Here is a 14732-nt window from a genome sequence, read left to right as displayed (position 1 = left end):
AGGTTTTCACCATTTGTTTTTATTGCACCTTTTTGTTGTTTTTTATTTTTTTGTGATTTTTGTGATTTTTTTTTGGTATTTTTCACTTTTTCCATGCATTAGACCACTCAAGTATAGAATTTATTTAGATGGATGTTGTTAGTTGGTTCATCGAGCACATCTCCTTCTGAAGTTGTAAGTTGATAGGCACCTGATCCATAGGTTTATATTATGACATAGCGACCTAACCAGTTAGGTTCAAACTTCCCCTTTTTTTCTCGATCTTGTTGATTTCTAGGATTTGCTTTGAGTACAAGATCACAAACTTTAAAAATCCTAGGGATGACTTTGTGGTTGTAGCTTCTACACACGCGCTACTAATATGCTTTGAGGTGATTATAGGCATGTTGGCATTTTTCATCCAGAAGCTCTAGTTCTTGCAATCTGTTGACCCGATACTCCTCATCTGGAATGAGGCCTTTCAAAGATACTCTGAGTGATGGAATTTCTACCTCAAGAGGTAAAATTGCTTCCGATCCATACACCAAAGAATATGGTGTAGCTCCTATAGGTGTCCTGATGCTAGTCCTGTATGCCCAAAGTGTCGGATTGAGTTGCACATGCCAATCCTTTCCTGCATCATTTACTATCTTCTTTAGGATTTTTAGTATTGTTTTATTTGATGCCTCTGCTTGACCATTCCCCTATGGGTAGTAAGGTGTAGAGAAACGATGTTGGATTTTGAATCATTCACATAGTTCTCTCACATCCTAGTTTTTGAAGGGATGTCTGTTATCTATGATGATGGAACTAGGAATGCCATATCTGCAGATCAGATAATTGAGAATAAAAGAGGCAATTTGTTTTCCAGTTACTGTGGTCATTGGGACTGCTTCAATCCATTTTGTAAAATACTCTGTTGCAGTGATAATGAACTTGTATCCATTTGAAGATAAAGGGTGTATTTTGCCTACTAAGGCAAGTCCCCATTGACAGAAAGGCCAAGATGTTGTAAATGGCTGTAATTTCTATGCTGGTGCATGGATAAGATTGCCATGGATTTGGCACTTAGAACATTTCTTTGCAAATTGATAGGAGTCTTTCTCCATTATCGGCCAGTAATATCCCATTCTCAGAAGTTTTTTAGCAAGAGTAGGACCACTTGAATGTGTGCCACAAATACCTTCATCAAGTTCATGTAAAGCAGAGTCAGATTCATTACGATCAAGGCAACAAAGAAGAGTACCATCTAGACCTCGACGATAAAGATTATCAGTAGTTAGGGTATAATGGGCGGCTTGCCGGATAAAGTTGCATTTTTTATTTCAAGATAGGTCAATGGGTAGGGTATTGGTTTTAAGATACTCATAGATTGTTCCGTATAAAGGAGAGTCTGAACCGGTTAAGGCATAGATAACATGGGATGTGGAATTGTCATAGGCTAGGGAAAACAGTTGCTCTACCAGAAACTCATAACTACTCTATTGCTCTGGAATTTGTAGCAGTGAAGTGATAGTAGCCATTGCATCAGCTACTCTATTGTCCAACCTTGGTATTTGCTCAAAGGTGATGTGTACAAAGTATTGTTTGAAGTCATCCACCATTCTTTTGTATGGCAGTAGCTTGTCATCTTTTGTCTAATATTCATTGTTGATCTGATTTATGACCAATTGGAAATCTCCATAGACTTTCAGTTTCATGATTCTCCATTCCATGGCTATTTTGATTCCTATGACCAGTGCCTCATACTCAGCGATATTATTGGTGCATGGAAACATGAGTCTATATAATCTTGGTATGGTGTATCCTTTAGGAGTGACGAACAAGATGCTAACACCTGAGCCATGTTGAGTGTAGGAACCACCAAAGTATAGGGTCCATTGCTTGGTGGTAATAGTAAGGACATCCCTGTCTAGGAATTCAACCTCCATTGGTTGCTTATCTGGTAGTGGTGCTTCAGCCAATTGATCTGCAACTACTTGTCCCTTGATAGCCTGACCCTCTGTGTAGTGGATATCAAATTCGCTGAGAATCATGACCCATTTAGCTAATCTTCCTGTAAGAGCTGCTTTGATGAGTAAATACTTGAGAGGATCAATTTTTGCTACTATCTTGATTATGTGAGCTAACATGTACTGTTAGAACTTTTGAGAGGTGAATACCACAGCTAAACAGACCTTCTCAATGAATGTGTAATTGAGCTCATAGCCATTTAATGTTCTACTGATGTAATAAATAGCTCATTCTTTGCCTTCTTGATCTTCTTGTGCTAATAGTGCCCCCAATGATATGTTCATTGTTGATATGTAGAGGATGAGCGGCTTTCCTGCTATTGGTGGTACCAAAACTGGTGGGTTCATTAGATATTGCTTGATTTGATAGAACAAGCTATTGAGGATGAGCGGCTTCGTAGATATGTTGTGGACCAAATTCAAGCAGTCTAGACTCGGTGTCTTGTCCTTCTTGAGAAAGGGGTGTATGAATAATACTCTCAAAAATATCTTCAGTAACATTTGAATAGCTCTCCCATTCATAGTCATCAGAATCAGTCTTAGAAGTATTGTCCTGGAGTCGTTCAGTGCTGCTGATAGGTATGTTGTAAGGTGAAAAGAGATCCCTAATAATTGATACTAGTCTGATAGTTTTCTCTGATTCTGTATCAGAACCTACTTGTACTCTTTGCATCTGTTCATATACTGTTTCTCCTTGGGGAGTAGTGATTTCTTTAGGGGGTGATTCTGCCTTGTTTGGAATAGATTCCTGAACGTGGTGTACTTCCGCATAAGATGCTTCTTCTCTTTGAATGGCCAACTCCTCTTGTTGTTTCTCTTTTTCCTAGTGTTCTCGCTCTTTCCTTATTGTTTTTGCTTCTTCGTGTAGGGCCTCTTGCCATGAGTCCTCATTGTATTTCTCCTTTGCTTTCCACTGAGGTTTTTGATATTTGTTCTTCTTTTGTCTTGGGGGTAGATTGTGTCCATATCCCAATCCTGTTTTGTCCCTAGAAAATTGTGAAGGAGGGTCCAATGGTTCTATAATGTATTATTTATGTTTGCCTATAGGTCCTTTGCCATTGTATCCCATCAGTTGCATGATCAGGAATCCTTTTCCATACTGTTGTGTTGGTATAGCTACCTCCATAGTAGGAACTCTGACTTCTTCCTCATCCTTGTATAGCCAACTAAGGATGTCTTTCTCTTCTGATTCATGTGCTAGTGTGACTAGTTGGATAAATTTGCCATCAAACTTGGTGATGGGTTGTGTTTCTTGATGTGTCGGTGCAGAAGGTTGCCCATGAGTTTTTGGTGATGCTGGTAATTTGGTTAGACACATGGGTTTGAAAGAATATTCTCCCATGCCTTGCTCTTTGATTTTCATCTTTTGTTTGAAATCCATGGATAAAGATTTGAGCTTTTCTTGATGATGATCTGGTGTTGAGGAAGTTTGGGCTTCCCTGTTATGTGGAACCAAGTTGTCTTGGGCTGCCCCCATGACATTGCAATGTTGAAAGGGGTTATTGTCAACTGATATAGAAATCTCCTCCCCATTATATGGGAATTTGACACACTGGTGGTAGGTTGACGATATTGCTTGCATTTAATGTATCCAAGGAGGACCCAATAAAGTATTATATGTGAGATCTATGTCTAAGACTTGGCACATAGTACCCCTTCATATCGGTCCTACCTGAATAGGTAATATAACTGTTCCCTTGGATGATCTCTCTTCATCATCATATGCTTTGATGGTGATCTTTTTATGTGGATTAATAGACTGTTTAGAGAAGCCCAATGCACGGATAAGTTTTAAGGTATAGATATTGAGACCATCTCCTCCATCTATTAATGCTCTTTTAACTCGATGTTTGTAGACTAAGACTTCATTGTGAAGAGGAGTATTATGCGGATGGCTCAACGAGATATTATCATGCTCAGAAAAGGTGAGATTATGAGGCCTAGTCATGTGAGCCACCATGGCTTAAAATTTGTCAATATCCAGATCTTGAGGTACATTTGTTTTGACTAGTGCTTGTTCCAAGACGTCCTTATGATGCAAGTGCTAGGCTAGGTGAGTGCAATTCAGGACAAAACTATCATAATAGGCCACCAAGGAAACCCAAAACACCCTACCAGCCAGAATTATACCTTCAAAACACTCTTCAATTGATCATAAACAACATTTTGGACCCTAAGGATAACATTTACAAGATCTTAGGATCAAAAGTTGAAAAATGCTCAAGCCTCCTCAAACCGGCTAGACACCAAACTTGGCTTCAAGTTGGAAATTTGACAAAATAGTGAGTAGGGATCGAACCAAATGGTCAATGTGGGTGAAAATTCCCATAAAAACATTCTCAATTTATGGTGACACAACAAACTGATCAATTCAACAAGGTTCCTTTGTAAAACCCTAAAATCCTTGTAGCCCTACTCAAGAGGACTTATCAGAACAACTTTGCAAACTTGCAAATGACCAAAAAAAAAAAATGGATATCCAAATACCCTTTATTGAGAAAGGTCTAAATACAAAAGGAGGATGTCTAGAAAGCAAAGGAGACCTATTGTCCTTCACAAATGCAAGTAGGCCTAACTAAGGCTTAAGTAGGTGGGTTTGTGAAGGAAGTGTATGAAATGTGATTGATCAAAAAATGTCACCAATTGGAAAAAAAAATTTCACACCCCAATTGACCAAATCAAGGAGGTTATGCATTGGTTCAACCCCTATTTTGTTTTATCATCAATTTTGCATTTGAAAACTAGGTTGTCACATGAGGATGCCAACCTAAGAATCAAAGCAAAGGCCAAAGACACCTGCCAACCTAAAAATTTCTTCCAAAATAATTTAATAAATATACAAACCTCTCATTCCACCAAGTTTTAGAATTTTTGTACGGTGGTCATGAGAGGAAATGCAAAAAATGGTTAAAACCCTAGGTTTATGAGGGTTTCAAAACTGTTTTTAGTAAAAATGCAATAACTGTCAAACCAGAGCACATAGAAACCTCAAATCAAAAGAAAACAAAAGGTAAGAGGCCCCTCAATCCTATTCCATAATTTAGAACCCCCAGTAGTCCCAAAAAAATTCGTACAAGAGCAAAAACGTGACTACAGGAAAATAAGGTTTCTTTATTGATTGCCAAATGAAAATTTTCATCCACTACTTCATCACCCACCTGAAAGGGCTTATGAAGGCCTCCCCCATTGTTTACAACCAAGTTTTTAACTAATTATCCAATGGGGAAGGATATTTTCTTACAAACAAAAAATTGTCAAATGTTGTCATGACAACATTGACACTTTTTGACACTTTTTGCTCAAAGGCACTTAAAAGTGCAAACTAACTTTCTAAATCCTACCAATGGTCATGAAGGACCAATTTATTTCCAAAAACAAGAAAATAACTCAAAACTCAAGTTTTATGACCCTTTGACCATAGTTGACCAAGTGGCTCATAAATTGCCAAACCTGGGACTAGGCCTCACAAAAGGATAAAAAACAAGACTAATGACTCGTAGCATGAAATAAACATTCCAAGACCCCTTAGGGGTCATAACAAGGTAGGATGATCAATTTTTTAAATTTGGTGCTCCTGCACCATACTCCCCATGAGATTTTAAACTCAAGTTCCCACATGAGTCAAGTTTATCAAGTGAAGATCCATGATTTTGGATTTTCTCTTCAGTCATCCATGTGACATCAATGGTGGGGAGTCCTTTCCACTTTACTAGGTACTACAAATATGTCTTCTTCTTGGTTTGTTTCAGAATCTTAGAATCCAAGATCTTTTCCAACTCAATCGGCTTGCTTTGAGGAAGGTTGGTGACATAGTCTTCTTGGTCATGAAAGATCTGATCATTAGAAGTACCTGCACCTTCAGAAGGGCCTACAACAATGTCAATACATGCATCACCTTTATAAGAGGTCAGATCACAAATATTGAAAATAGGAGAAATTTGCAAAGTAGGAGGAAGAGAAATCTCATAGGCGTTGTCACCCATTTTGTTCAAAATGGTGCATGGCCCCACTTTCTTCATATGCAACTTGGAATATCCACCCTTAGGAAATATTTCCTTCTTGAGATATGCCCAAACTTTATCTCCAATTCTAAAATGTACTTCCTTTTTCTTTTTATCAGCTTGGGCTTTGTACTTTTGAGTAGTATTTTGAAGGGTTTGTTTCACCTCTTCCTGCACTTTTGCTATCAAATCTGCAAGTTCCTCTCCTTGTGCACTAATTTTGAAATTAGATGGTAGGTCTACCAAGTCTAAGGGACCCCGAGGATGCATGCCAAACACTATTTGAAAAGGAGTCTTCCCTGTTGATCGGTTTAGAGAATCATTGAATGCAAACTCTGCTTGAGGGAGTACCATCTCCCAATTCTGATTGTATTACTTTGTTAGGCATCTAAGTAGATTATCTAATGAGCTATTCACCACTTCTGGATTGCCATTATTTTGTGGATGATATGCAGAACTATAGGTCGGATTTGTGCCCAATTTCTTGAATGAAGTTATCCAAAAATGGCCTTGAAACTTCACATCTCTATCTGAGACAATTGTTTTTGGTAACCCGTAAATTCTAACCACTTCTTTGAAGAAGAGATGGGCAATATGTGAAGCATCATTTGTGCTTTTACAAGGTACAAAATGTACCATCTTGCTGAACCTGTCCACAATGACAAAAACACTATCATACCCTTTCTTACTCCTAGGCAATCCCATTACAAAATCCATTGAGATTGACTCCCAAGGCCTAGAAGGTATTGGTAAGGGCTAATACAATCCTTGATTGGTTGACACACCTTTTGCTTGCTGACATATTGTACAAGTTTGAACAAACTTTTTGACATAATTTGCCATTTTAGGCCAAAAATAACTCCTTTTGACTAGATCTAGAATTTTATCAATACCAAAATGACTACTTATGCCACCATAATGTTTTCCCTTGATAATATTAGACCTCATTGAGCATTTAGGAATACAAAGTTGAGATCCTTTAAACAATAAACCATCTTGAATGAGAAAATCTGAAAAATCAGTGTGATATTTACCCACAAGTTTAGAGCAAACCTTAAAAGCTTCACCAAAATTTGAATCACTTGCATATAGAGTCTTCAAGGCATCAATACCAATGCTTTGAAGTTGGATTTTTTGAACCAAACCCACTCTTTTGCTTAATGTATTGGCCACTTTGTTGGCTTGACCCTTTTTGTGCTTGATAGTGAGAGTATAGGCTTGAAGTTGCTCCATCCATTTGATGTGTTTAACACTTATTTTCTCTTGTGAGTTCAGGTAGCTAAGAGCATGATTGTCTGTGAAAACCACAAACTCCTTTGGTAGAAGGTAGTGTCTCCATTTTTTAAAATGCTTGAACCATTGCATAGAGTTCAAGCTCATAAGTAGAATACTTCTTCTTGGCCTCATTGATCTTTTTTGAAAAGAAAGCAATAGGTCTATTTTCTTGGCTTAGGACAACCCCTATAGCCAAGTTGCTCGCATCTGTTTCAACTGTAAACACTTTGCCAAAATCAGGCAAGGTTAGAATAGGATATTGTGCCACCCTGTTCTTCAAATATTGAAAAGCCTCATTGGCTGCATTAGTCCATACAAACTTAGTTTTTCTACCACCTTTAATTGTATCCAACAATGGAGCACAAATATGACTGAAATTTTTAATAAACTTCTTATAAAAGGTGGCTAATCCATGAAAACTTCTCACATCACCTGGATTCTTTGGTTGAAGCCAACTTACAATGGCTTCTACCTTGCTTGGATCCATCTTTAGTGTGCCTTGAGAGATGACAAAGCCCAAAAATATGAGCTCCTTCTGCATGAAGATACACTTCTCTAGATTGATTATTAGTTTGTGCTCATGAAGCTTCCTTATAACCTGCTCCAAATGGTTAATATGCTCTTCTAAAGTGCGGCTAAAAATCAGAATATCATCAAGATATATAACCACAAACTTACCATTGAAATCTTTGAAGATTTCATTCATCAACCTCATGAATGTGCTTGGAGCATTGCTCAAACCAAAAGGCATGACAAGCCATTCATATAAACCATTTGTTGTCTTGAATGTAATCTTCCATTCATCTCCCGGTCTAATCCTTATTTGGTGATAATCAGATTTGAGATCAATTTTAGAGAAGTAGCAAGCATTGCCAAGTTGATCCATTAGGTCCTCCATCCTTGGAATTGGAAACCTATATCTTATAGTGATCTTGTTTATAGCCCTGCTATCAGTGCATAACCTCCATTTCCCATCTTTCTTGTGTGCTAATACTGTTGGTATGACACAAGGGCTAAGACTCTTTTGAATGAGTCCCTTGTTCAACATCTCATGAACTTTTCTTGAGATCTCAACATTCTGATTGGATGTCATCTTGTATGGTGCCTTGTTGGGCAATGATGCACCAGGAATCAAATCAATTTGATGGCAAACATCTCTCAAGGGCGGGACGGTAGGGGGCAACTCACTTGTGTTGACTTCCTTATACTTGTCAAGCAAACCTTTCACAACATCAGAAATAGGTGCTATATGATCAGATTCATCTTTGTCCTTGGGTTTCACAACCAAAACAAAACTCTCTTCTTGAGAATCTTTCAATGTTTTTACCATCTCTTTCTCACCAATTACTATGATTGTGGGCTCTTTCTCTGCCTTAGTGTCAAGCAATGGTTTCATGTTATAGGTGACTCCATCTTTTACAATGGTGTAGGTGTTCTTCCTACAACTATAGGTGGCATCCATGTCATATTGCCATGGCCTCCCTAGTAGAAGATGGCAATCATCCATCTCTACAATATCACATAAAACTTTGTCCTTAAAATCACCTAAAGAGAACTCAACCATGGTTTGATCAGTCACAAGGGTTTGTTGCCCCTTAGTAAGCCAAGAAACATGATAAGGAAAAGGATGAGCAGATTTAGTTAGTCCAAGTTTATCTACCATTTCTCTAGAAACCAAATTTTCAGTTGAACCAGAATCTATGAGTAGGTTATGTAGACACCCAAAATTGTCATGTCTAATTAAATAAATATTTTATTTATTTAATTATCTAAGCCTAATTCCTCTATTAATTAAATAAATCTTTATTTATTTAATTAATTCATTTATCCTCTTCTAGCCTTATTTCTTATTTAAATAAATACATTTATTTATTTAAATTACCCCTTTCCTAAATTAAATAAATATTTTATTTATTTAATTGTCCTACTTCTTCTATTAATTAAATAAATCTTTATTTATTTAATTAATTCATTATCTTTTTCTACACATGACACATGTCATTCATCTCTTAATTCTTACACTACCTACCTCTTTCATTAATTTGGCATTTCTTTTACCCACCCTCTAATCCTAGCCGACCTCTCTTTTTACACCTCTCAATCTTATCCCTCCATTTCTTATTGTGTCTTCTATTTAAGGAGATGCCTTCTTCATTATCTAACCCTAATCAAGCATTCTAATGACACATGCTAATGACTAATGACTGATTTTGGAGTACTTGGCTACACTACCATTCCACTTGCAACCACATTCCGTTCTTTGTTGAGCTCTTGTGCATACAAAAATCTGAGAGCAAATATATCAAGCAAGATCAATGGAGATAGGAAGAATGGAGATCAAAACCCTATTGGACATGTGATGGTATAATCTTTGTGATTTTGAGTTATTTGCATTGTCTTAGGTAATCTTCATATGTTATGGTGGATCTTTGTTGTTGTTAGGCTAGGGTTTAGTGGTTGGATTCATTTAGCCTTTCAATTTTGTTATTATTGTTATCCATTTTCACCATAAATATTTTGGCACGCCTGGTGGGACTCTTGTCCCTTTGCATTTAACACTTTTGTTGCAGATTTCGCATTTTTGAAGTTGCAGATCGGACAATTTCGACGATATTTTAGGTTTTTTTCGCGTTTGCGAGTGTTCGGATCGCGTTTTTGTGTTTCAGAAGCGTCTGCGATATCGGGAATCGCGTCTGTGTTTCTGCCAATTTTTTTTTTTTTTTTTTGCAGGTTTCTGGAATCGCGTCTGAGAATTTTAACCGCGTCTGTGCTGGATCTTATCGCGTCTGCACTCGGAAGTCGCGTCTGTGACCTCTGATCGCGTCTGTGAACTACAGAACCGCGTCTGTGCTGTACAGACGCGTCTGTGTCTGGTATAACTGCATCTGTGTTTTCTGTTTTGCAATTTTCAAATTTGTTTTGATTCAGGTTTTCGGATTTTGTACTTAGGGTTTCAGATCTAGTTTGTTTTCGGCTAACTCTTGCAGATCTAGCTAACCTGGTTTGTGCAGCTTGCTTTGGAGGCAAATATGTTTTTGTTGAAGGCCCCTTTTCACAAAGTCTTTTTGGGTTTTCTAAAATTTACCTAACTTGTGTGCTTGCAGGAAGGGGTTATCATTTGAAACAACCCAAACTACTAACAATTTTGTTGCAGGGCCTTGGCTAGGGTTTCGTAATTTTGTTGTGTGCCTTGTTTTCATAGATTAGCAAACACTTCCATTGGTGCACTAAAATTGAATCATTGTCTTTTGTGTCTTGAGCAATAGGCTCTTTTTGTTTGATCTTTAGAGGGCCTGTCTTCCCGTGTGGTCATTAGGACTACTAGTGAGAAGAGAACGACCCAAGTGGTAGCGAGGAAAACCCACCTCACCCAAACCACTATAATCAAATGTATTCATGGTGAAAACTATGAATAACGTGTGCTGATTAGTTCATACCGACACTATGTCTCCCCATAAACCCGTTTGATCAAATTTATTTGATCATTTGTAGGGCGTAACCCCTACCGGCTGGGAGCCTTATGTATTTACAGAGCTGAAAGTGCCGCATGTATGGCCACACGAGCGGATGCCCTTACTAGCACCTCTTTGTTTTAGATGCCCAAATCCTTCTAGTTGTTGAGGCAGGAGGTCAGACCTCTGGTAGCGGCCCACACACATACGGTTCTTAGTAGAGATACAAAGTTCGCCATGGGGAGTTTTCATGGGGACTGATGCTTGGCTGACCCGAGAAGTGAGTGCCGAGGGTGGAGCCAGTGAGGTCAAGCATCTAAGTATCCGCTTTGAATAGCGTAGCCTCGGGGGTAAAACCCTATGTGGGATCAACAACTATTGTCTTGGCCAGCCCTAAGATTTGTGCTTGTCTTATGCTAAACACTCAAACATTCAAGACAAAACAGCAAAACATTGTGTCTTTTGTGTCTTCAAGTGTATGCAAAAACTTTTTACATCAAACAAACACTTTTGGAGTCTAAACAGTTTGCAAACATTGAGTCATCAACATTGTGTCCTCTTGTCACGAAAAACAGTCGAAAAAATCAGATTTGGTCACAACAAAACAACTTCACAGATAGGAAAAATTGCACTAAGGTTACAGAAACGCGTCTGTGTCTGTTAAAACCGCGTTTGCATCAGATAAGCACGTCTGTGAAGTACATAATAGCGTTTGTGTTTTTATCAGCGTCTGTGTCAAACAGAGAGGCGTCTGTGTCAGATAATCGTGTCTATGAAGTATACAGAGGCGTCTGTGTCAGGATTTGAAAACTTTAACAGTCAAGCAAACAAAGAAAATCAGTTTCGGCATACTTGAGCTTCTTAGGTTGTCTCTTCAGGTTTCATCTAGCATTCAGCCTGTTCTAAAGTTTCATACAGTCCATCATTACTTCATACCTCACTTTACATTCACAAGTGTCTAAAATTGAGTCAAAAGGTCACTTGCTTGTCCTCATCATACTTTGTCAACACACTACATACAACTACACTTTGCTAAGTGGTCCCTCATCAAGGTTTCTTACCTTTGGGTCTCATTTGGTCTTACTTAGAGTCAAGGTCAGCTTACCTCATCAAGAGAAACTATCCTCTCTTTGGAAGTCACACCTACTCTACTACTTACATACTTGGTCTTACACTTTGGACATTGCAAGTACACCTCAAGATTCACTTACACTCCATACAACTCTTGGTCTTCCATACTCTTGTCATTTTCATCTAGTCTCTCACATCTTGGTCTAACACCTAGTTCATGGTTGAAACCCGCCTTCAAAAATCTAGGAGAATAGCTAAAGAAGCTCAAGAATTCGTAAACATGAGTTCTTATGAGTATGACAATGATCTATTCTACAATCCTGAGCACACTACATTACCAGACATGAATGTTTATAGACACAATCCAAATGTGGAAAGCGCAAACACTATAAACAACAATGCTACACACAATGACAATGTTGACAATTCTTCAATACTATCAGCAGACATACAAGAATCCATAATGGATCCTCAATTCAATAGATTGGTTGAAGAGATAATGAGGAGAGATCGTCAATACTTTTTAAACATGACGGCACAAAGTGGAGCTAAAATACCACATGATTTTGACTTATCTCAACTTATGGAAAGCCGACCTTCACAACAAGCTCAACCTAACATGGATCAAAGGAGACCAAATAGTGGAGGAAATAGAGGACCGAATAATATGATGCCGGAGTCACCATCAGTTTTGCTTCAAAAGCCAGCAATCTCACATACACAAGCTCAAACATATGATACTTACACTCAAGGACCATCATGGAGGCCTTATGCTCAATCACATGCTCAAGGTATGAATCAATCAAGACAAGTGGATACTCAAGGACATCCTCAAAATTTTGACACAAGGAGATCTCATGTCAAAATTGGGGGCAACACAATGGAAAATGAAAGGCCTATTGAATATGGTTTATACACACAAAACAGATATGGGGTCCCTCAACAAGAAGTTATGCCAAGTGCTCCATACATGTCGCAACAATATAGACCTCCATATGGACATGTCTACGATCAGTATCATCCATACATGCAACAAGCTCCTCCTCAAATGGGCATTTCAAACATGGGGTATGCTACAAGAAATCCATCTCCTCCCAAGAATAATTTGGAGCAACAAATTAGAGATCTACAAAAGAAAATGGAGGACATGAGTACACCAAAACCTACATACACTATGAGAGATATATGTCCTTATCCCTTCGATAAGAGCATTCCAATGCCGCCATTTCCTCCACATTTTGTGACACCAAAATTCGACAAATATAGAGGGAGGGGAGACCCCAAGGCACACATAAGACAATTCTTCACAGCTTGCATTGAGATAGCGGCAGAAGAAACATACTTAATGAGGTTGTTCCCACAGAGCTTAGGAGATCAAGCTATGGAATGGTTTTCTCAATTACCTCCCGGTATTAAGTCATGGGGCGACTTAGTAGAGGCATTCATTCAGCATTTCTCCTACAACATTGAAACAGATGTCTCAGTTACTACCTTGTGCAATACTAAACAAAAGGAAGGAGAATCTTTCGCAACATTTTTACAAAGATGGAGAAAACTAGCTAGCAGATGCTCTTGTGAAATCCCGCAAAAACAAATGGTAGAAATGTTCACTCAAAACGTTAATAAGGCTATTGGATATGATCTCAGAAAAGCTTGTTTGTCTACATTCAAGGATGTTATTGAAAAGGGCCTAGCAACAGAAAAGGTCTTAATTGAACAAGGAGTTATCAAACTATTCAAAGAAAACAAAGAGGACTTCAAAGGAAAGGACAAACCAAAATTTTGGAATAAGAACAAGAACACAGTTAATGATGGTGTTGTTGATGCCAATATAGTGAGACCCAAGTTCGTCTTTTCTGGATCAAGTTCTACCAACAATCAGGTGAACACTCAAACAACTTCTAGACCACGAAGGAAGTACACTCCATTGGGAGAACCACTTGAATCAGTATTCAAAAATCTTGTAGCAAACAAAGTGATCACAGTCCCAGACTTTCCTCCATATGAACCAAAGGTCAAACCAAATTGGTGGAATGATGATGAGTATTGTGAGTTTCATAAGAGCAAGGGTCACAAGACAGGTAATTGCCATCGATTGAAAAACATTGTACAAGATCTCATTGACAGAGGAGATATAGAGATTGAGGGACATTCATCTAACCAAGAGCATGAGGTGTTTAAGGAACCATTCCCAAAACATGACAAAGGAAAAGGCAAAGTCACAGATGAGCAAGCCAATTACACTAGAGCACCTTACAATTATGATTCTACTATCAATCACATCTCAATGGACACTCATATTTCTACCATTACTATCAAAAGTAAAAATCCTGAGAATTCTTCTCAAAGACCCAGAATTGTCCTAAAAGGTGTGGGATCTTTGTCCGCATCTACCTCTGAATGTCATGTTACAACCCGTCGAGGTAAGATTACATTGCCAGGTACCTCTACTAAGAATACCAATCTTTCATCAACCAAGCCTGAGTACGACCTTGTAGAACAACTAGGGAAGACACCTGCGCTCATATCTATTCTTGAGCTCTTACGTATATCTCCTGCACATAAAGCTATCCTTGATAAAACCTTGAGAGATACTGCTGTCCCTACTGATCTGAACGTGGACCAGTTTCAAGCCATGGTGGGATACTTATCCGTTCCACACTCCCTCACATTCACAGAAGCCGATGACGCCTCCATAAGCCAACCACATAATGCACCTCTACATATTGAAGCCTTCATACATAAACATCGAATAAAGCGAGTCCTGATAGATGGAGGAGTAGGTCTTAATATTTGTACCTTGAGTACCATCAGACAATTGGGATATTCTGACAAGGCTGTGAATTCTACAAACCAAATCACCATTAAGGCTTATGATGATGAAGAGCGCTCGTCCAAGGGTACAGTCACCTTACCACTAAGAATAGGGCCAGTCACAAAGG

The 14732-nt window shown here is 38.4% G+C and overlaps 1 protein-coding gene across 1 annotated transcript; it reads right to left on the bottom strand.

Annotated features, from left to right (window-relative positions):
- Positions 1-7334: 7334 nt before the first annotated feature.
- Positions 7335-8930, bottom strand: LOC131874445 (uncharacterized). The gene is made up of 2 exons (XM_059217827.1): positions 8230-8930; positions 7335-7902 (listed from the first exon to the last, which is right to left on the bottom strand). Exons 1-2 carry the CDS (start codon positions 8928-8930, stop codon positions 7335-7337), a joined length of 1269 nt encoding a protein of 422 aa, XP_059073810.1.
- Between the last annotated feature and the right edge of the window lie 5802 nt (positions 8931-14732).

This window comes from Cryptomeria japonica, chromosome 3 (genome assembly GCF_030272615.1).
Source record: "Cryptomeria japonica chromosome 3, Sugi_1.0, whole genome shotgun sequence".
In the NCBI taxonomy this organism is placed as follows: domain Eukaryota; kingdom Viridiplantae; phylum Streptophyta; class Pinopsida; order Cupressales; family Cupressaceae; genus Cryptomeria; species Cryptomeria japonica.
This window is presented reverse-complemented; position numbering and strand designations above follow the sequence as displayed.